This window comes from Vulpes lagopus, chromosome 21 (assembly GCF_018345385.1).
Source record: "Vulpes lagopus strain Blue_001 chromosome 21, ASM1834538v1, whole genome shotgun sequence".
Taxonomy (NCBI): domain Eukaryota; kingdom Metazoa; phylum Chordata; class Mammalia; order Carnivora; family Canidae; genus Vulpes; species Vulpes lagopus.
In genome coordinates, this window is record NC_054844.1 from 11,206,139 (window position 1) to 11,228,008 (window position 21,870).

At 46.9% G+C, this 21,870-nt stretch overlaps 1 protein-coding gene across 3 annotated transcripts in view; it reads left to right on the forward strand.

Moving 5' to 3' along the window:
• The first annotated feature begins 4,280 nt into the window (after positions 1-4,280).
• ETV6 (ETS variant transcription factor 6) overlaps positions 4,281-21,870 on the forward strand; it is a 237,608-nt gene continuing 220,018 nt past the window's right edge. The window contains exon 1 of one of the 3 annotated variants that reach the window (XM_041736128.1): positions 4,281-4,554. In XM_041736128.1, coding sequence (XP_041592062.1) covers positions 4,522-4,554 — 33 coding nt within the window. In that variant the 5' untranslated portion in view covers positions 4,281-4,521. The remainder of the gene's footprint in view (positions 4,555-21,870) is intronic. The other 2 variants (XM_041736127.1, XM_041736129.1) reach the window with 2 other exon arrangements.

Below are 21,870 nucleotides of genomic sequence, written 5' to 3' on the forward strand. Positions count from 1 at the left end.
TGGAACAATGTCATGTGGTCTAATATTTGTATCATTGGGGTAATAAAAGGAGAGGAGAAGGGGAATGGGCAAAAACAATATTGAGACATAATAGATGAGAATTTTCCCCAGGCTAATGTCAGATATCAACTTATAGTCCAAGAATTGCAGCCAACATCAAGAAGAATCAATACTAAGAAAACTACACTTAGGCACCTCATAGTCAAAATTTTGAAAACCAAATTTAGAGAGACCTTAAAAGCAGCTAGAGGAATAAAAGCTACTATACACAGGGAGTTAAAATATGAACTACAAATGACTTTTAATCAAGAATAATGGAGACAGAGATGGAATGATGTATTTAAAGTGCCAAAAGGAAAAAGAATCTGTCAACCTAAAATTTTATATACAGTGAAAATTATCCTCTAAAAACAAATGTGAAATAAAGACATCCTCACACAGACAAAAACTGAGAGACTTTATCACCAACAAACTGCACTGCAAGAAATGCCAAAAGTTCTTGAGGCCAGAGAAAAATGAAACCATATCTGCAGGAAGAAATAAAAAAGTACCAGAAAGGACAAATAAAAAGACACATATATATATTTTATTACCTTCATTTTATATATATATATATATATTTTTTTTACAATTTTTAAAATATTAACCCCCCTTCACAATGGATGGTGGGTTTTATAACACATAGAAGTAAAATATATGCCTGTATCATAAAGTATGGGAATCAGATAAATGGAATTATGCCGTTGTAATTTTCTTCTATGGTCTTAGAATAATATTATTTGAAGATAGACTGTTATAAAAATACAAAATGCAGTTTTTAGAGGACTGCTATATTTAACATACAGGAGAACAGCTACAAAGACAATGTACGAATTTTAATGGAATATAAAAAAATACCCAATTTACCAAAGATTCAGGAAACAAGGAATAGAGAAAGAATTGACAAATGGGAATGAATAAATGAAAACTTCCCCCCAACAATTATTGAACACTGAATGTCTTTGGATATTAGCTTTTGCTACAGACTTGATGTTTTTCATGAATTCAATCTAAAGGACAAGACAAGACAGAGAGAGCTGTGTGAAGTGTATGCTACAGTTAAATTATTTTGACGTGACTAACATTGTTGCAATCCCAAATAATATCGAGCTGCTTTATAAACTTCCTATGTCATCAAAAGTTCAAACAAGAAGCAAGATCTCCATTCCAACATAGATTTCCAGCAGTTACATTTTTCTCAACTCAAACTACTATTCCAGTAGTGGTTTTTGGATTATGATGCAAGCAAAAGGGAAATTTCCATATTTAAAATCCACTTAACTGTCCAACTAACTGAGGCACTTCCACCTGATTTTCCATTGAAAGTGATTAACCTACAGTGTAATGGCACGCTATGGGGAGATATCAAGAGGACTTAATAGAGTTCAAACAGCATTGTATAAATGCCTTCTAAGCAATGAATATGCTTAAGTAAAACCATATGCTCATGGGTTGCCAGTATGTATCTGGGTGAGAAGATATTTTCAAAAATGAAATATGTACAATTTCGTTACAGATCAGCATTAACAGACAAATAATTAGTTTTGATGATAGAGAACCCTTACTCTGAAGTGGTGCTCAAATATGTAAAAATGTTATTCTCCCCCAAAAGGAATCCCATTCCTCTCATTATTAGACCTGATTACAATTATTATTATTACACTAAAAATGTGGATATTTTCTCTCTTGTTATGTAAGTATCTGCATAATATCCTCATTTTTGCCTCTTTGCACACAAACTCTAAAATATTTTGTATTTGGCCCTTTACAGAAAGAGATTGCCGACCTCCGATCTAAATGCACAGTTTTCCACAACTGTTGCTTTGCTTTGGAATCACATACTTTCTCATTCAAATTGCTACTTCTATGAGTCAGCTGGAGAAGGTAAAGAGGAGATAGAAATGGAAGTTGAGGGGCAACTGGGTGGCTCAAAGTGTCTGCCTTTGGCTCAGGTCATGAACCCACTTCCTGGAACCCAGGATCCAGCCCCACTTTTGGCTCCCTGCTCAACAGGGAATCTGCTTTTTTTCTGGCCCTCACCACTGCTCCTGTTCTTCCTCTCTATCAAATAAATAAATAAAACCTTAAAAAATAAAAAGAAATGTAAGCCGAGAGTTAATTCAGTCCTGAGGTTAAATAATTGTAGCTACCATCGAGCACATATTATACATAGCAAGTACTCAGGTAATTAAGCTCTTTGTATATATTTGCTCACTGAATACAAGAATCTTATGAGATGGGTACTATCCCCCACCTCTTAGAAGCTGACAGTTGTCGAGGATCTTATCGGTAGGTAAATGATATAGCGGTTTATAGGATTTAACCCAGGAATAGGACATCAGAATCAATGCCTGCAACTTAAAGTAAAGGGATCAAAGGCAGCTAGATCATTTTGGGGGTGGGGGATGGGGGATAGAGATGGATAGCAGGTGGCCCAAGGCAGAGGAGTTGGTGTGGACATGAGATCCCCTGCGCACCATAGGAGTAAAAGGTGACCCAAACTGGTAAGATCCCCGAAGGCTCAGAAAAACCCATAATTCCCACCTTTCCATCAACAGAACTGTTTTTCACCCCAATCCCTTTAATCAGTTCTGGTTCCCAACGTCCTTGTGATGAGCGCGTGGAGGTCTGAAGGCATCTTATGATGCAGAGCATTGGAGATGAGCGAGGAGGATAAGCCTTGGAGGGTGGGCACCTGGGAAACCCGTTTTATGTGTGGACAAGGCACAAGCGGGGTACATATCCTCACGTATGTATTTGTCATGTCTTTGTGATGTGACACGCATCCCCACACCGAGACCCCTGCGTGTGTATCATCAGCAGGGGCTGGGATGTAAAGCGTAAATCCCGTTCTGCGTTTTGCAGCGGACTCTCGAGAGCATTTCAGGAGGCCACGAATGACAATAAAACTAACCGAGCGCCCCGCGGCACGTGCTCCCGGCCAGCGCCCTCGGCGCGCGGCTCCAGCTACCCGCGACGGCTCCTGCGGCCGCGAGTCCTCCCGCGGCGGCAGGAGCCGGGTCCCCGGGCGGCCCAGGCCGGCGCAGCCAGGCGGTGCCGGGGAGGGGCGTGCCGCGCGGGAGTCGTCCCGTCGCTCCGCAGCCCAGGCGCCTAGGTCGGTTGGCGGCGGCTGCTATTTCTTTAAATGCACCGCGGCTTGCGCCACGGCAGGAAGCGGGGTCAGGAAGGGAACTCAACGGCCTCCCCTTCCCCGGCGGCGCGCTCGGCTGGGGGAGCGCCTGCGGCCGCCGCATCCCCCCGCCCCGCCCCCCCGGCGCGCGCGCACCGACGCCCGCCGGCCCCGGGCGCCCCCGCGCGGGGAATCCCCCCAGCCCGCCGCCCCCCGCGTCTGCCGCGCGGCCGCCCCGCTTTGTCTCCGGCGGCGTCGCGCTCCGGCGCTCGCGCTCCCACGTTTCCCCGTGAGCAGCCTGTAACCCGAGCTCCCATTTCCTGGTGGATTCTCTTAAAGAGGCCGCGGCCGAGAAGCAGAACAAAGGCCATTGTTTTATTTCCTCCTTCGGGTTCCGCGTCCTTCCCGGAATGCCCCTTCCTCTGGGCCTAGGCCCCCTGCCCCCTGCTCGCGGCGCTCCGGCGCGGGGTGCGGGCGAGGCGCCCTGGTGCATTTCAGGGTGTCTCGGAGAAGGAGCTGGGCAAGGTGGGAGGCGTTTCAAAAAAAAAAAAAAAAGAAAGAAAAAAACCCCAACAACCTGTCTCGTGGGCTCTGGGGCCCCAGCGCCGCGCCTCCCCCGGGCCGGCGGCGGGCGCGCGTGGGCCGCGCTGCGGGGGGCGGTGCGGGCGGTGCGGGCGGTGCGGGCGGTGCGGCGCGGGGCTGTGCTCCCCGCTCCCCGCTCCCCGCTCCCCGCCGCCGCCGCCGCCGCCGCCGCCCCTCCCCCGCGCGGCTTTTATTTCCCCGATGCCGGGCTGTAACCCGAGCTTTTATTTCCTGGTGGCTCCTTTAAGAGGCAGAGCCCAGTGCTGGGAATTCACGTCAGTTTCTGCACTGAAACTCTCAAGATCAATGAGCGAAGAGCTTTCTCAGTTCTGCCTTTCAGTTTCTCTCTTCCAGGAAGGAAAACATTCGAGAGAGCGAGCGGGCGGGCGAGCGGGCGAGCGAGGAGAGCGGCGGGAGGCGGGAGGCGGGAGGCGGGGGGCGGGGGCGCCGGCCGCGGGTGGGAGGAGAGAGCGGGAGGCCGGCCGGGCTGCGCCCCGGGTCGCCGCGCCGCGCCGCGACCTGCAGACCCCGCCGCCGCGCTCCGGGCCCGGCTCCCACGCCCCCGCCGCCCCGCGCGCCCAACTCCGCCGGCCGCCCCGCCCCGCCCCGCGCCGCGCGCCCGCGGACCCCCGGGCCGGCTGCCGGGGGAGATGCTGCAAGAAACTTCTTAAATGACCGCGTCCGGCTGGCCGTGGAGCGCTTCTGGGTTGGGGAGAGGAAAGGAAAGTGGAAAAAAACTGAGAACTTCCTGATCTCTCTCGCTGTGAGACATGTCTGAGACTCCTGCTCAGTGTAGCATTAAGGTAAAGACCTCCCCCCCCCCCCCCCCGGGCTCGGAGACCTCGAGCTGCGAGCCGCGCCGGCCGGGGCAGTGGTGCGGGGCTCCTCGCCCCGGAGGGGCTGTGGCAGTGGCTCCGGGCGCAGTGGATGGTTCGGGGGCGCCGGGGAGGAGATGCAGTCCCGCGGCGGCGGCGGCGGCGGCCGCTGTACCCTTTCGCGTAACCTTGCGGCTCCCCCCGCCGAGCCCCCTCGGCTCCGAGCCCCCCGCCCCGCCCCACCCCCCCCTTTTCTTTTTGACAATTAAATGCCCGTCGCAATTGGCCGGGAGGAACCCGAGTGGTCTCCAGAACTGTAAAACACCCCCGTAATTAGTGCGCTTTTGTAAAAAAATAAAATAAATAAATAAATAAATAAATAACAACAACAACAAAACCTGCTCCTACTCCTGCTGCCAACATGTGACTGAAACGTAACTTTTGTTCCCGAGGGGTGGTCTCCTTAGGGCGAAAAAAAAAAGTTTTTCAGCCCCCGTTGGGGATGCAATCATTTTTTTTTTTTAATTTAAAATTTTTTTTATTATCCCTTGAAATGACTGCTTGGGTCAGATCAGACTTGGATTTTTTTTTTTTTTTTCTCCCTCCTCTGATGGTAATTGCAAGCGCTGTTGGAGAGACAGCCCTGGTGTCAGCTTTTCCTGGGCTTTTGCACAATGAGTTTCTCGCTTTCTTTTTTTTTTTTAAACCGAGGTAAATAAAGTTGCCGAATGGTTATTTTACTCCGATGCGTGTAAAAGTGGAGTAATCCCAAAGCCGAAAACTCCTGTGATACAGGGAGAGAGAGAGAGAAGGATCTAAGTGACCAAAGTGACCTTCCCCGTTTGACAGTGCAGAGAGGATATCTAAGTAGAAATCGCCCCGCTTTCTGCCCGTGTTTTGCAGTAATTGTAAATGCAGGATGGTGGATGTTTGCAAACACAGTACTTGGCTTCCAAGTAGTCGTGTGTGTACATGTATATATATCTGTATCTGTAGAGCTGGTGGTGCTGTGGTTTGTTGCTTCTAAAAAGTTGCAAAGTTTGCCACCGGGAGGAGGCAGGGTGATTTGTCCATTTCCCCCAATTATTTTTCCCGTCGCTTGCATTTATTGTGCGCTGTTATTTATTTTACTATTCCATCAGTCCCCAGGTGGAAAAACCTTCTGCTTCTGTGAAACGTTGAAGCCACCGAAGTTTGTTTTCTGCTTGGCCCACTTAATATGTGCTCATTGAGTGGACGCTGCAGAAACAATGAACAAATAACCTGTTTTCCGCATCTGTGGGGAATTAGACAAACCTTTCCTGTTTCAACACTGCTTTTCCAATAGGATCTTTTTAAAGGAAACAGTGTCTTATTATATTTGCTTACTAGGTTTTCATGATTATACTCAGATCTTAGTGTTTCTCATCAGGTGAGATTTTCATGGATTTTAATGTAGGGCTAATGTGAACGAAAAAAGTGGGTTGGGTTTCTTTGTGTTTTTTTATTTTTATTTTTATTTTTTTTTGCCTCACAAAAATGCCCAGTGGCACTTTAGGGCTTCTGTGTTTGCATATACCTGGGGGTAGCAGAGTGTCTTTGGCGGAGGCGGAGTCACTGTAAATAATTTAAGGTACTTTGATACTTCAAAACTAGTTTCTTTTGCTGTATAAATTAGATTCTACAGTGAGCACGGTATGGATAACCTAATTTGACACTTCATAACACAAACAGAGGTAACTAAATAATAGGGTATTAAATCAGTAAATTGTATTTAGCTCAATGGCAATAAATCTGACATCAGGAAAACCTGGACCAGCTATGGGGCGGTAATTTTAGGGTGAAAACAACAAAAAGCAATCCTTCTGTGACTTTTGTTGATGCCTCTCTTAAAGAGACTGCATATCCCCACTGTTCTGATGGGCTTATTTATGTTTGTGTGCTGTAGGCAGAAGTGCTACTGAGTGGCTCGTTTTATCCCACTCTAGTGGGAAGAGTACAACAGCCCCTTTCCTTACTCAGACATACAGAACCAATCCCAAACCTGGGCAGAACGCCGTCTTAAATGTGACATAAAAATTGCAGCCATAGTTTGCATATCATTTTTTTTCCTAATTGCTTATCCTTTCAGTGTTTTTTAGGTGCCTCTTTTCATGATTGTGTATTTCCATGTAATTAAAATAGATTGATTGAATCCTCTTCCCTAGGAATGAGAGTATCACTTTTATTTGGATGGTTCTTCTTGGAACCATTATATGACTGTTTGCTGAGACTGTGCATATGTTTCGGTGCATGTATTGTGAAGTGTATTTTTTCCGAGAAGTGTGCTTAATTCACAGTGTTCCAATAATAAGTGCTGCAGATCAAGGACTTGGGATTATTCTGGGTCATCTGAAAATGTTCTGGTGATGTGTTTCATTCAGTCCTTGGGATGTGGTACAGTGACTGCATAATAAAAGATGTTTGCTGGTAACCCACAAGCAAGTACGAGGATTGCTTTTAGAGTCCAGTAAACAATAACTTTTCTGCGGAGCAGAGGAGGAATGTTAGAAGCTTTCAAGGATGAGCTGATGAATCCGATGTATTGAAGACATGTGACACGGAAGCCTCCCTCTCTGTGGAGAGATTTCCCTTCACTCCTCTGCTCCGCTCCTGAAACCTTCCTCACTTGCTCCCATTCCTTACAAGCAGCTGGTCAGCAGGCAGTAAATTCCTTAGCAGCTGGTGTGATGGAACACAGAGGAGCCCGACCAGAGGCAGCCACAGAGGGAAGTACTCCATTTACTCCTGAGCATTGTCTGTTCTACTAGAAGAGAGTAGTGTACAATTTAGGTGGAATTTCCAAGGTGAAAGTTTTTGAATCAGTCAGTGATACCTTTGTGTATATCGCTCACACGGTAGTGGTTGACATCGAATGCCTGATAAGCATGTTTTATATTTCTTTTGCGTTTTATAGACATCTTTCCATCACCTAGAGAAGTGGATGTCAGACACATGTTGTACTGTAGAAGACAGGTCGACAAGCCCAAGGTCACCCAAACTGTCACCGAGCCCCACCGTTTCTCTGCACTGGGCTGCCTTATGCGTGTCGTGACACTCTCATCCAAGAGTTTAAATGCTTCCTTTGCTGACCAGTGAGTGGGGTTGTTTTCAATGTAAGGACAGGGTCAACTAACTATATAAAAAAATCAAACAGTTTTTTCCAGAGGCTTGAGTGGCCAACTGTGCCGGCGGTTATGGGAGAAAGGAAGAGGCTGTCCTTTCCATCATCAGCCTTCTCCTTCAAGTCACCTGTTCAGTTTTAAGTTCAGTCGACTTGCTGCGGAAAGTGCTCCTGGCCCACCAGACATAGTCCTTCGAGTCTTGGCAAGGTGCTTTAGTTGTGAGGGCCATCCAGGTTGCCAAAACTAGTGCCCTAACTTCCCCTTCCCCTTTCCCCTGCCGTCCCTCTGTGTCTACTCTCCAGTATGCATGGCTCTCTTAGCAGAAAGAAATCTTTTTTTTTTAAATTTATTTATTCATGAGAGACACACACAGAAAGAGAGAGAGAGGCAGAGACACAGGCAGAGGGAGAAGCAGGCTCCATGCAGGGAGCCCGATGCAGGACTCGATCCCGGGTCCCCAGGATCATGCCCTGGGCCAAAGGCGGCGCTAAACCACTGAGCCACCTGGGCTGCCTGAAATCTTTTTTATTTTGCTACTAACTGGGACACTCTGGGTTTCCCCTAATGGACCCTTAGCAACTTGGGTTTGGTGATGGTTATCTTTGTGTCCTAGTACCTGGGTTGGCACCTGGCACAGAAATGTTCTTTGGTAATGTGTTTGTTGATTTGAAGTGAGGCATGGAGGAGGTCAGCCTCCTTTCCTCTGGTTGTCCCTGTGTACAGTTTCATCCATTAGCTTGTGTGAAGTATTTCATCCTTCACTGCTGTCTCAGGGAGGCCTAGAACATTCTTTGCATATCTGTCCAAAAATGATTATCAGTGGAATTACAGTACAATACTATTTTAATTATTTTGATAAAATTAAAAACCACTGTGTATCCAAACAGATAAAGGAATTGAGTAAAAGATGATAAAAGGGCTTGAAGAATCACTTTAGAAGGCTCAGATTCGCAGACTTCTCCGTTTTCCCCAGTTTCTTGGACGTTTGAACCAGCGAACTTTTAGGCTTTCAGAGCTGGAAGACCTTAGAGATCACCTGAGCCAGCCTCCTATTTTTATAGAGAGGAGGTCCGGAGAACTAAATGACTTGCTCCAGCTAATTGGTGGCTGAGCCAGGGTTAGAGTAACACAGGCCTCATTCTCAGGCCCCTGCACTGCATTTGCTGGGTTTGCTGTGCATCCCTATAAAAGGCCAAGGAAATTCGATACAATAGGCTGCACTCTCTCTGGCACTTCCCTAGCTTGGTCCATTTTAATCCCAAGCCAGCTGGTATGAGGGCACAGAGGTATGTGCCAAGGAAGATGTGTGTGTGTGGGGGAGCACTGGGCCCAGAGGGTATATTGTTAGATCTGAGAAGAGGAAGTAGTAGGAGTAGGGGCTCAGGGAAGGAGGGCTTGATGGATTTGTATTTGTACCACTGTTTGCAGCAACAGTTTTTTTTTTTTTGTTTTTTTTTTTTGGTAAAAAATGTCTTAACCATGGTCAAGCACGCAGTTCAGCAGTGATTAAGTATATTCACATTCTTGTGCAACAGATGTCTAGAACGTTTATTTTTTAAAGACAGTGTGTGAGAAGTCTGGTACTCGGGCTGTGGGCCGAGGGTGCTGGGCCTGTAATCGGGGCCCTTTTCCCAGGAAAGCTTGAGTGGGCCATGAGCTCTTTTTATCCAGTTGTGGCCAAACATATACCTTAATTTTTGTGTCGTGTACTTCCTGTTTCAAACAGCATCAGGTAAAAACACGGCAGCTTGCTCCTAGAAAACTAGGTTCCTTCCTTCCCATGGGTCACTCGAGGGGGAAAAAGTAGCCCAAGTGTGGGTACCAGAGAAAGGTGGAACTAAAAGGAATTCTGTAAATCTCAGTTGAGCTGTGTTTACGCACACCGAGGAAGGTAAAGGGGCAAGGAGGCATGGGGTTATTGGGAGTAACTGGAAGAGCAGTTTCGTTTTATGGCCCATATTTAAAAGTTGCCCTTTAGTGTGGTTCTCCCAAGCTGAGTGGCTCAGTGTTGAATGAAGCCCCCTAGGGTGTGGGGTGTACAAACAGTATATTTTTCTCTGTGAATGCGACTTTAGAAAAAGCACTGGAGTTTGTTTTCAGGCAGAGTCCGGCACCGCTGTATTTGTTGTTACACGTGTGTAAGAAACCAACCCCTGTGTGTATTTGTTGAATAGAATGAGTGTGAGTGTACTCAGGGTTCCCACGCCAGGAGGGGCCCTCCTTAAAGACTGTTCCCTGCCAAACCTAGTATTTGGGGAGAGAAGGACTAGACTGCATGAGTGAGAAATTAGAATTACAGCCTGTTAAACAACAAACACATTTTGATTCGTTTCTGAGCATACAGGAACCAGACTGATGAGGTGTTGCTTGCTGGGGCGTCTCAGGATGAGCCCCAATGAATAGGCAGAGATGACTTGTGTCCCACATCATCTGTTGGTTAGAAATGAGTGCTACTGTCTGCTCGAAACTCTTACTTCAGCGTGGAAATATTACCACAAATTTATTATTTGCTCTATTAATTTGCTCGATAAGTCTTTCTTCTTAGGGAAAATGAACAGTTTGGCCTGGTCTTTGTCTAAATGATCTGGAATTTTCAGACCCGGGTGTGTGTGGGGGAACAGTGGAAGGGGTTGATGAAGGAAGGCATTCACCCGAGTTTGTCACGTGTGGACTCCCCGATGAGCGAGCTGCTTCTGGGTCCTGTGGACCATGCTTCTGGGAAAACTGCAATGCTTGCATTTTGGAGCTTTCCCGATTCTGGGTAATTAAAGGGGATTGTCAGCTGTTTTAGTGGTCATTGCTCTTACATTTTCTCCCCTTCCTCTGCTTCCTCCTCTTCTTTCTCCTCTTCCATCACCACCATCATGTGAGGAGTATAACTGCATGCTGGTTCGTGTGCTAAGTCTTTGATCTACATGATCTCACTTACTCTTCACAACATTCTCAGGGATGTTGTTTTTCTCCCCATTTTATACATGAGGATCCTGAAGCCTGGAGTGCTTAAGCGATATACTGACCTAAGATCTCACATGCCAAGCTAGGGCCTACTGTTCCAAAGCATTCTCCATGACGCTGTTCTCAGGGATGGCCGTCTTTGTGAGGAACATCAGGCAACTGATTGTGATGGGCAATGGTGGAGCCTTCCATGAGCTAGGGTGAGAGGCAGGAATAGGGCAGCAGAGATGTTTCCTTCCTATTCTGAGTCCCCCTGAAGGTGGGTTGTTCCTGGTTATTCCTCTCACAGTGGGGAGAGCCAGGTGGCCATACTGTGTAACCTACCTTCAAACAAATGTCCAGATCTTCCATCTTTCTTCTAGTCTCTGGTGCTCTCTAGTGATATTTTGTCTTTTGATGGGTTTTATTTGGGGCCCTCTGTGTTCTCAGAAAGCTTTCTTTTCCCTCTCTGCCTTTTTCTTCTTTCATTGGCGCCTGATTACTCCTTCATTTTATGGGTGACAGGCTGTGCTGTGTCCTTCCACGGCTTGTTTTCCCCCTCTTAAGACTTACACAATCCACAAACACAAAGTTTTTCTTAAACCATCCCTCATGTACATCCTCAATACTCTGTGATTTCTAGGAATCTGAGATCTTTTCAGGTATTCTCTGGTTGTCCCACAGAACCAAAGGTATAATATTTTCCCCCTCTTTCCTGGTAGCTGGACCACACTGGCCTCGTTCTATCTTACTTGAGTGAAGAGAGAATTTTGGCCATCTGAGTTATAACATTTGGCATTTGAACAGCTTTAATGAAGCCTTTCTTCAGAGCTGACGTGGGCAAGGAGGAGGAGAGATATGTAGAGGTAATATGAGGGAATCCAAGAGCGCACAACCCAAATTTCTTATGAAGCAGATGAGGAAACTAAGTCCTTTGGCATTTAAATAGCATGCCTGAGATTACATCGTTCGTTGTGGCTGAGCCAGAGTCAGAATCAGGTGTTCTGTCCTAGGGCCATGTCCCTCTAAACACTGCAGCAGAGCAGACAAGAATTCAGAAAGTGTGGCTTCGTTGCGAGGACTCTCATAGAGTTAAACCCATTTGTATGGCACCACACGATGACTGATTGTATTAATGATCATAATTATGACTTCCAAAGTTAAAGACAAGCTTTAAGTTACGAGATTTAGGAAGTGAGAAAATGTAATGCATTTTGGAAAGCTATCCAACAAAAATGTTTGGCATAAAAATAATGTGAAGTTTTAAAAGGCTACGCTTCAGTTATCTGGATGAATGACTTATGAAAAATATGTTACTCCCCAGTGAAGACAGGAAGGAGCTATCCAATAAATCTGTACACTCACCAGACCTGTGTACTCCTTGGGGGTATTTTCCCTTTGTGTGTGGGAGTCAGACATACGGAAAAGATCTCATTTCCTGAATGACCTGAAAAGGACGCGTAGCCCTGTCGGCATGAGCACCGTGGGTGAATGTGTTCAGTAATGGAAGTGTTGCCACGATGTAGTTCCAGTCACCTCTCCTTGAGATTTTGATTCGCATTTTATTCTGTCTGGTGTTCTTTGGTTCTTATCTGTGAAGGCGATTTCCCTCAAGAGGATTGTAAGTTGCAGGGAAGAGGGGACCAGTCATTGCCATACTGTGGAGCCCTTCTAGGGGAAGAACCCAGACAGAACGTAGACAGGCCTGAGTGTGAATCTGGTTCTTGAACTTAAAGTTATTATTAATCTTAACCTTCAACCTGTTAACCCATCTGAAGTGGTAATAAAAATACCTCTTTTGGGATAGGTAAATTTCATAATCCAGCGACTTACTCTGTTAAAAAAAAAATGTTGGGCAGCCCTGTGGCTCCACGGTTTAGCACTGCCTTCAGCCCAGGGCCTGATCCTGGAGACCCAGATCGAGACCACTTCCTGCATGGAGCCTGCTTCTCCCTCTGCCTGTGTCTCTGCCTCGCTCTCTCTCTGTGTCTCTCATGAATAAATAAATAAAATCTTAAAAAAAAAAATGTTGGTTCCCATCCCCCGTGATGTATCCTACATAATATCTAGATCTAGAGCGATCTAGAGATGTTCTAGGTCCATGCCTACAGTATATGGTTGGTATGGCGCCCCGAGATGTTGATGGTTTGCTCCAGCTCAACGTGGCTGGTCGGTGGCACCTCCTGAACCCAAGTCTAGGCCTCCCAAGTTGGCCGATTCCCAGCAAGCAGGCTTGCTGCTATCCCACTGAGTTTCTCAGAGGGGCCGGGTCACTCCGTCCTATTGAGCAAAGCTCTCTGTTTAACTAATTTTATGCAAATCTCAACAATAAGAGAGATGAGCCAGCTGCAGTTACGTGGCAATAACCAAGGCCTTTTGCATCTCACAGTGAAGTTTTGAGGGAATAGCTGGGACACTTCTGAATAAGTTTCAAAGATAAAAGGAAAAAACCCCTAGGCCTGGAAGTACTGTACAGTGACTCTAGCTAGCATTATTACTCAGCACTCAAGTATTCGAACCTATTCAGGGATCCGCTTGTTCACACAGTTTCTTATTATTTGTGGCCGGGGCGCGACTTGAGCGAGGGCTTCATTTCTTAAGTCTGCTTTTGTTGAACAGGCAGTTCCACGTCTGTCTGACCACAGAGCAGACACTGTTTGCTGTGGGGTGGGGGTGGAGGGTGGATTTCCAGTTTCAAGAGCTGGAGTTGATGGCTCTCGGTTGGAAGTTTATACAGAAGAGTTGGAGAAAGCCAAATGTGTGACTTTGGGGCCTGAGGGAACCTTTGTTTTTAGATGTTAAGGGACTGAAGTATCCATTTACAGTAGCTCTGTTCTCTTAGCTGTGGACTTGAAATGCATTCCTGAGTTTTCCTCTCTGTGTCCATGTTAGATGAGAAGATGACATTGAGGCTGGAAGATGACCCTTTCTGAGGCTGAGTGGAGAGAGAGCGTTGGCTGCCTCTTCTGCTGACCCCCCCCCCACACACCAGTAGCAGGTGTGGGTGCTTTTGGACTTTTCGAGAAAGAGCATAGGTCTGGGGAGAAACCATTCTTCTGCCCTCCTCCTTGGATAACACAAGTGAAAGTTTGTGATTTTTCTTCTCAGCTGCCTTGTCCCCTGCCCAGTGGCTTATGATGGGCCATGTAGCTGGATCTTTCTGAAGTCCTATGGGTGTAACAGCAGTCACCCCTGCTCCCCTCACATCCCCTTTATGTGAGGACACAGTAACCAGAGATGAGATGCTGACTCTAGACTATTTCCTGGAAGAAATGAGCTGCAGATAGAAATCAGCCTGGTCATTTAAAAAAAAAAAAATCAAGTCCTAAAGAACAGCCTGTTTGTTTCTGAAGTTACCCATTTTCCTGACACTTCCCCTTGTTCCCTAGTGAAAGTGTGGGTCTGGGTGCAGCATGCTGGTGGCAGTGCTGGGAGACGGGAGAGAAAGGGGAGGGTTCAGATCTGCCCGCCTGGCTGCGGGTGTGGCCAGAGCAGCACTGGGCTCCCTGATGAAGAATCCAGGTCAGGAGACAATTTAGAGATTGTATCATCCGAAGCCTACTAATTAATACTCAGATCAATACTTCCACACTGGGGTGGGCAAGAGGAACTGTAATAAAGACTTGATAGAAAGGGGAACAGGAGTTTGCTAAGCCCTTTTGTGGACCGCTCTGAGGAGCTCAGCCAAGGGAAGGAGACCTTAGTTCCTTCATTATTCATTGTTGCTTCTAGACTGTCTTTCCCACAGTCCTTGACTGTGGAATCTGAGTCCTGCCAGAGGAGACCACATACAAGAGTCTTCTGACTCACCAAATGGTCCAGGTCCATCCTTTCACGTGTAGATTTGTGACACAGGTGGGGCCACCAAGGGGACGGGGAAGTGAGTTCTCTTTTCTTTGGGTCTGTTTGTGTCCTTGTACTCAACTTCTTGCCACAGAGTTGGCACACCTCGTTTGGGGAGATGCAAGATCTGAAGGATTGGACTGCATTTTTGTGTTCACCATATCCTCCTTTTGACCCGAGATCTGGGAGGTTTTAGAAATCCATTGTCATGAGGTCACTTGACTGGTGCTTTGCACTGTTGAGACCCATGGCTCTCCTCACTCACGGGTCTTGATGGTTGAGGCCAGCGATGGGTGGGGACAACAGGTCAGGAGTTGCTCTCACTTTGTGCCTTTTGATGTGGTCTGTATTCGAAGTGAGGCTAACCGGGGTGGGAGAGCTGTCTGAAATAGGAGTCATGTAGACCTTTGGTCCGGGAGTGGCCACTTCTCCCTGACTGGGAGGCCTGAGTGACCCCATGTGGCCAGCTACATCCCAGATCCCCTGGAAAGCTGCCAGCTCCTTATTTGACTTTGTGCCATGTAGTCCTTCTGTTAGTCTGCTGACTTGAATACTTTAGGATGAGGTGGAAGGAGGAACCGTACGAGTTGGAAAGGTAAGAGTCTTTTACCCTCAGAAAGCCAGAGAAACAGAGGCTCGCTTTCTGAATTTTGCGTTATTATGTCTTTTTTTGTGTCTTCGAGGCTCTGTGCATCTGGCTGTGAGTTGGGTGGTGAGGGTCTACTTATTTGCCAGCAGAAGTCACCTGTAGGTTAGGGGGAGCTTTTTTTTTTTTAAAAAAAAGATTTACTTAGGGGCACCTGGGTGGCTCAGTGGTTGAGTGTCTGCCTTTGGCTGAGGTTGTGATCTTGGGGTTCTGGGATCGAGTCCTGTGTCAGGCTCCCTGCATGGAACCTGCTTCTCTCTCTCTGCCTGTGTCTCTTCCTGTCTCTCTCTGTGTCTCTCATGAATAAATAAACTCTTTTAAAAAAGATTTACTTATCTATTTTAGGGTGGTGGGAGAGCAAGGGGAGGGATGCAGGGAGAGGGACAGGCAGGTCTCCCCGCTGAGCAAGGAACCTGATGTGGGGCTTGATTCCAGGACCGTGAGATCATGACCTGAGCCAAAATCAAGAATCCAGATGCTTAACTGACTGAGCCACCCAGGCACCCTCCAGAGGCAGCTTTTGAACACAGTGGAATCCAGGGGGATGTTGGAGGGCACAGGGAGGTTGGAGTGGTGATCCTGTAACCTTTTCAGCATGCTATAGGGGTATCTTTAACCTTCACCCAGATGGGCAGGGAGATAGGCAAAGGGACCTCGGCATTTGTTTACATCTCAAGTAGGGCCTTTTTTAGAATATCCATCTTATTCATTTCCACTCATCCTGGCAGTTTGGTTTCTCTATGCTACCTACCTTAGAAAACGAACAGGGACGGCCTGGTATCAGTGGCAGGATATTTACTGATCGCCTTTTGGATACACGGTGAGATAGGTGGAACAAGACGTCAGAGGGAAAAGAAAAGAACCTTAAAAATGCACAAAGGGAACAAGGCAGAGAGCCATGCAGACCCCTTGAAAGGTCTTGTCATTCCTGCAGAGAGGGCAGAGGTGGGCCCAAGAGCCTAAGTCACTGTTAACTTTAGCTAGCTCTTCTGAGAATTTGTCTGTCTTGAAAATTTTGGTAAAATGACCAAATGGAGCTTCTCTAAACGAGGGGGAATGCCTATGTGTGCTTTTGTGGTTAGCTCTTGTGTTGAGCAGTCTGATTTAAGGGAAAGATGGTTCTGTGTACATTTCCATTTCAGTTGTGGTATTTTAAGGCTTACCATGGAGGAGGTGTGGGTGAATGAGAAGATAGTCCTGTTGCCTCTTGATTCAGTTATATCTAGGTTACAGGTGAAAGGAAGTTCACAACACATCCACTTTCTTATTTGGGTACATTTTTAGGCTTGCATAGCCTAGGGCAGATCCAGTTTTTCTACCTTGGTGTTCATATTTGTGGACTGCCAGGTTAAGTGTCAAGTGGATTATTGGAAAGAATTTGCTTCACAGATCTGGCCCCCCAATTAGTGTCTGGGATTCTCCTTGGGGTCTTGTAGTAAGGTTCTCTTCTCTTAGTCCTTTTGGGACTCCACGTGGGGCCCATGTTGACAAAGATTATGCTGCTTTGGGGGAAATTCTGGCCACATACTTCCCCAAGTAGAGTGAAGCAAGTGTTAATCCAGCTGGCTGCCTTTTGGGCAGTTGGCCATGCTTGGCACTTCTGAGTTTCTGGTATACCAGTTGCCAGAAAGGCAGTCTTTCAGCTGGTTCGAGTGTCCCCAGGGCACGAATGTTAGACTTTAGAGGAAAATTTACGATTTTATGTTCTCTCTTTGTTTTCATTTATGTGCACGTATGGCATTGTAGTTGAAGTTCATTGAAAGATGGATCTGTACTCTAAAGCCTAGAAAGAAGCTTCTTTGGACCAGGGAGAGGTTCCTAGGTAAAGTTATGGGGTGGGGGGCCTGGCCTGCTTAGGAATGCTCACTGGAGGTTAGAATGAATACGTGCTGGGGAGAAGAGTGAGAGAGGGTAGCTGACACCATGCCTTAGGATGCTATTTTTAGTTCTAGTCAGGACTATATGGCATGGCTTGTGCTTCCTTGGGCGTCAGTCTGCTTTTATTCCAAGGGTTTGTTCTTGCAACCCTGTGTAGATGCACGTTTGTGCATGCTCAAGGATCATAAGTCACGGAAATGATGGTATAATCTGCTTTCTAGCTTATAGAGTGAAAGATTACACAAAACCCAGCCTTGTGGCAAGAAGACCTTACATATAGATGTAAAATATATCTCCTTGGAGGGTTGGCTTTCTGATGGGCTATAAACGGATTGTTAAACAGCAATGTGAGGGGCTGTTAACAAGCTGTTTCTAGGAGCAACTCCCTGGTCTGGTCTGAAAAGGTAATGTGTACGTATTAGAGCTATGAGATAGTTTGCCTGTGGTGTTTATATGTTGGTAGTGTGTGTGTGTTTGTGTGTGTGTGTGTATGAGTGTATCTTCTGTGGTGAATGAACCGAACAGATAATTTTACATGTTATTTCCTCCTACATCAGCATCCACCTTCCACAGTGGGCTGTGTTCTGGTTTGTTTTTTAAGCTGGCTTAAATGAAGATGTATTTGGACAGCCAAACTTCAAAAAGCTACAGTATGTTTTTGAAAATATCTTATGTGTATAATAGCTGCTTTAAAGATTTAGAGTACTTGGATGGATGGGTACATCACCTCCCCATAAGGAAACTGGCATTCCGGTTTCCAAGTTTAGCAAGGCACGATTCCTATTAGCTGTCTAATCTTATTTGAACTTCTTTTTACATTCAGGTGTCAGAGCTGAACATTGGTCCGTGCCAGTTTCTGCCACTATTGGATTTTAATGAGAACTCTTTCTTGTTACTAGGATGCCATGCTTCTACTGTGTTCACAGCTGCTGTGTTAAAAAACAGGTGTCTCTTATAATCCTCTGACTGGATCAGTTTGCTAGCCTGGCAAAGCCTTATTAGTATTGTTTTTATTTATTTATCTGTGTCCCACATAGGTCAGAGGCTGCCAGGAGCTGTTGATGAGCAGGATTCATGTGAGAGAAGATGGTAGCTTTTCTTGGTGGAGGTTTCTGTTAAAAAAGATCCATCCGAGATCGTGTACCATAAAGACAGAGCTAAATAACTGTTTGGGATACGGATCATAGGGGAGAACAGCCAAAAGAGGAATAGTAAATGAATAGTTCTGCCAAATAACCTCTCTGTCATTCTTCAAAGGCCACCTTAAAGCCAGTGCTGCCACAAATGCCATCCAGGACTAAGGGGTGTGAGTGATGACCCTTCTTCTCTGGTCCAGGGCACACTAACAGATTCATCCACTGTTGTTTCTTAAGGCTGCTGGATCTCAAGCTTCTGGAGGGTAGATATTTTGTCTTCTGAGGCCTGCAAGGCAAGCTGGTATCCTGCTGCATACCTCATCTTTCTCATTGTGTTCTTTTCTTCTCTGCATTCACTGGCACTGTCTTCCCTCTGGCCTCAGATTTCTCACTTTCTGCCATCTCACCTTCCTGCCTCCATTCCCTGCTCTTCCCAGTCCAACCCAGAATGATTGTTTGCAAGTAAAAATCATATCAGTTCCCTTTTTGAACGTGTAGCTCAGGATGGAACCCAAGTCCTTCATCATGGAAGGCCCTGGGGAGTCTGCCTTTCTAGAATCATTCTTCATCCTCCCTCTCTGTACTCTCTCCCAACTGAGACCTGTTCTCCCAAAAACACTTCTCCCAGAACACATAATGAACTTAATGGCTCGAGTCTTCACTGCCTTCTTTTTCCTCCTGGAAGCAAATGGGCTTCGTCTGAAGCCCATTTCTGAAGCCTTCCCACTTGCTGACAGACACTGCATCCTACAGGTCATTGAACATGACTGTTTTTTGCCATGACCCTGTTAAAGTTTGCTTATCATCCTCTGTGAAAGCCCATGGGGAACAGGAGTCCAATGGATTCGTTTTCTTATATCTCCAAGTGTCACACACACTGCTTGGTGCAGAGAAAGTCCAGTGTTTGTTAGCTGAATAGAATTTTTTAAGTTGGCAAGTTACTTATTAAGCTTCTGTTACGGGCTTAGTGGGTGCTAGTCTCTGTGATACATATGTAAATGTAAGATGAACATCTTGCTAAGTTGAAATCCTGAGCAAATACTCCTGGAGGGAAGAGGAAGGAAGAAAGACAGAGACCTCACTTCTGTTGCACTTTTGTTGCTAACCGCACTGCCACTCCCAAGAGACTTAACACACTGGAGAGACACACGTGCAGGACCTACTCTCTCTTTCCCTCTTGATTGTCCATCTTCCAGAGAGGAGCACAGATAGCTGGAGAAAAGGCTGGAGAACCTGTAAGTCAGATGTGGAGGGAAAAGCATGGACACCCTCAAACAAGTAAACTCATTCACCGATGTGCCCTCTTTTTGCTTGGTTCAGGATGCTCCTGGGCCTGGGAGAGAGAGAGAGAGCCACTGACTGTGTGCTGCAGCCATGTGTATGTGGTCTTGTCGTCATTGGCTGTGGTTCTCTGGGAACCAATGACTGATCCACCACTGCATGGGGCTGCCTGTTTCCCCACACCTCATTCCTCCTCTGGCCTGAAAGAGCAGCCCGGCTTCCTGAGTCTTCTGCGAAGTCTGTGATTGCCTTGCCAAGGAAAGGGAGGAATCTGACCCTGTACTTGGGTCAGCTCTTTTCATCCTTCTCCTCCTGATCCCATGTTCTCTTCTCCACTTATCTGAGCAGCCGATCTCCTTGGAGCTCTTATTTTACTCCCAACATGTTGCCTGGGGGGCCTAAACCAGAGAGAACAAGTGCATGTTCCACAGGACTAGAAAAACAACTCAAAGCCGTGTCTTATGGATGGTATGACGGCCTCACCATTTCTGTTTACAGTGGACAACTCAGAGGCTCTTGGGAGGTTGTGTTAGGATTATGAACAATCTGGCGTGTGTGTGAAATGGATCAACCGGGAGAAGTCAGGTATTTGCAGACACACCTTGACCTTCCTCACAAGCCCAAATAGCTTATTTTCTCTTTATTCTTGTTGCCATTACCAACAGCTGGGATTTGGGGCATTGGGATATGTGAAAAGTTTCAACTTTCTGAACCCAGCCACACCCCAAGCAAGGGTTCTCTTATGGCTCCCTAAACTGTCACATGCCAGGTTTTCTTGGCTACCTGCCGGAGGCGGTCTTCTCCAGATCCACACGGCAGCTGCCGGCCAGCACTCTTGGTCTTGATCTCATCTCAGCTGCAGGGGACGTATCTCATTGCTGCTTTTTTTCTAGGCCTTTCTGTCCCTGCTGGCAGCCCAAGATTTTCCTTGCCTCTCCCAGATGGAATCCAAGAGGGGTTGTATGCAAGTTCCAAGTTATTACAGCCACATTGGGGAACAGCAAGGCACAGGTCCCCATGCAAACACATTTATGAAGCTGCCAAGTTGGGGGTAGTCACTGAGGGTACCCCCAGGAACACCCGGCTTGTAAACCTCATGCTGTCCAGGACAGAGGGGTGCTATCGGCCTTCCACCACTGCTGTCCTTGCTCGTCATCTCCATGACCAAGGCTGTTGCTGTAGAGGCCATTTCCTTCCTGTGTACTTCCTCCCCTTTCCTTCCAGCCTCACCAGACCCAGTGGTAGGCTTACTGCTCAGGGCGCAGGGGAACCTGGGGCTTGGCGTTGATGAGCCCCTGAGGGTTCCCATAACTAACGTGTCCTAGTCTGATCTTGGTCCTGTCCCCCATTTGGCTCTGTGAGGAATTACTATCCTTGTTCTGGCAACCTGCTGAAGACAAAACTTTTGCACCTCCACAGCTGTATTAGGGCCATCAGTCTTTGTTTTCACTCGAAGTTCTTTAGAAATTGACCTGCCTGGGAGAAAATCTCAGGACGCTTCTCTTAATGAGCTGTTGAAATAGAAACAGGAGTGAAATAACGAGTGCGTGTACAATTGTGTGGGAGGGGCACCCCCCCCAGAAGTCACCATATTTTCCAAACCCTACATGGTGATACGTGATCTGATAAGGGATTTCTCACTGTTTTTCATTTATGTGGCAAGCCTGACAAAAGGGTATGCTGTTCTATTTTAACAAATTACTTTTTTTTTTTAAAAAGATTTTATTTATTCATGAGAGACAGAGAGAGAGAGAGAGAGAGAGAGGCAGAGGAAGAAGCAGGTGCCATGCAGGGAGCCCAACGTGGGACTCGATCCCGGATCTCCAGGATCACGCCCTGGGCTGAAGATGGCGCTAAACCGCTGAGCCACCTGGGTTGCCCTAACAAATTACTTTTACAGAAAACAAAATCACGTGAGACCAGGGCTGTTGAGGAAAGGCCTGACTTGCAGCCAGTCTTCCCCGTGTGGTGAAGGTGACGCCCAGTGACCAGAGGCACCACACTGTGGGTCTCACCCCGCTGGGATTGAGAAGGATTGGTTAGTATGTTTGTCTTTTTTCTGGATAAAAGTTGCAAGGACACTTAAGCCTTTTGCTTCGGGGCAGAATCTGATCACAGCTGAGGTCAGGAAGAAATTCTCCCCCTGTGGTATCAAATTGCACAATTGCCTAGCCAGGTGTGCTACCTCTGTAAAACAAACACACACAAGCGCACACCCCCTCACTATCTTCAAGGCAGGCTGTTGGGCCTTGCGGGCCAGCAGTCTAATTCCTTTGGCAGGTCCCTCACTCAAAGATGGGAGGCAGCTGCCCCACCTGCTCCTGCCCTTGGCCTTCCCCTGGCTTCCTGGACTGAACTCAGGGCCACGTCTTCAGATCTTCAGAATTCTCTGCTTCATTGTGGGAGATGGGAAGTTGGGTCTAAGTACATACACACCCATGTA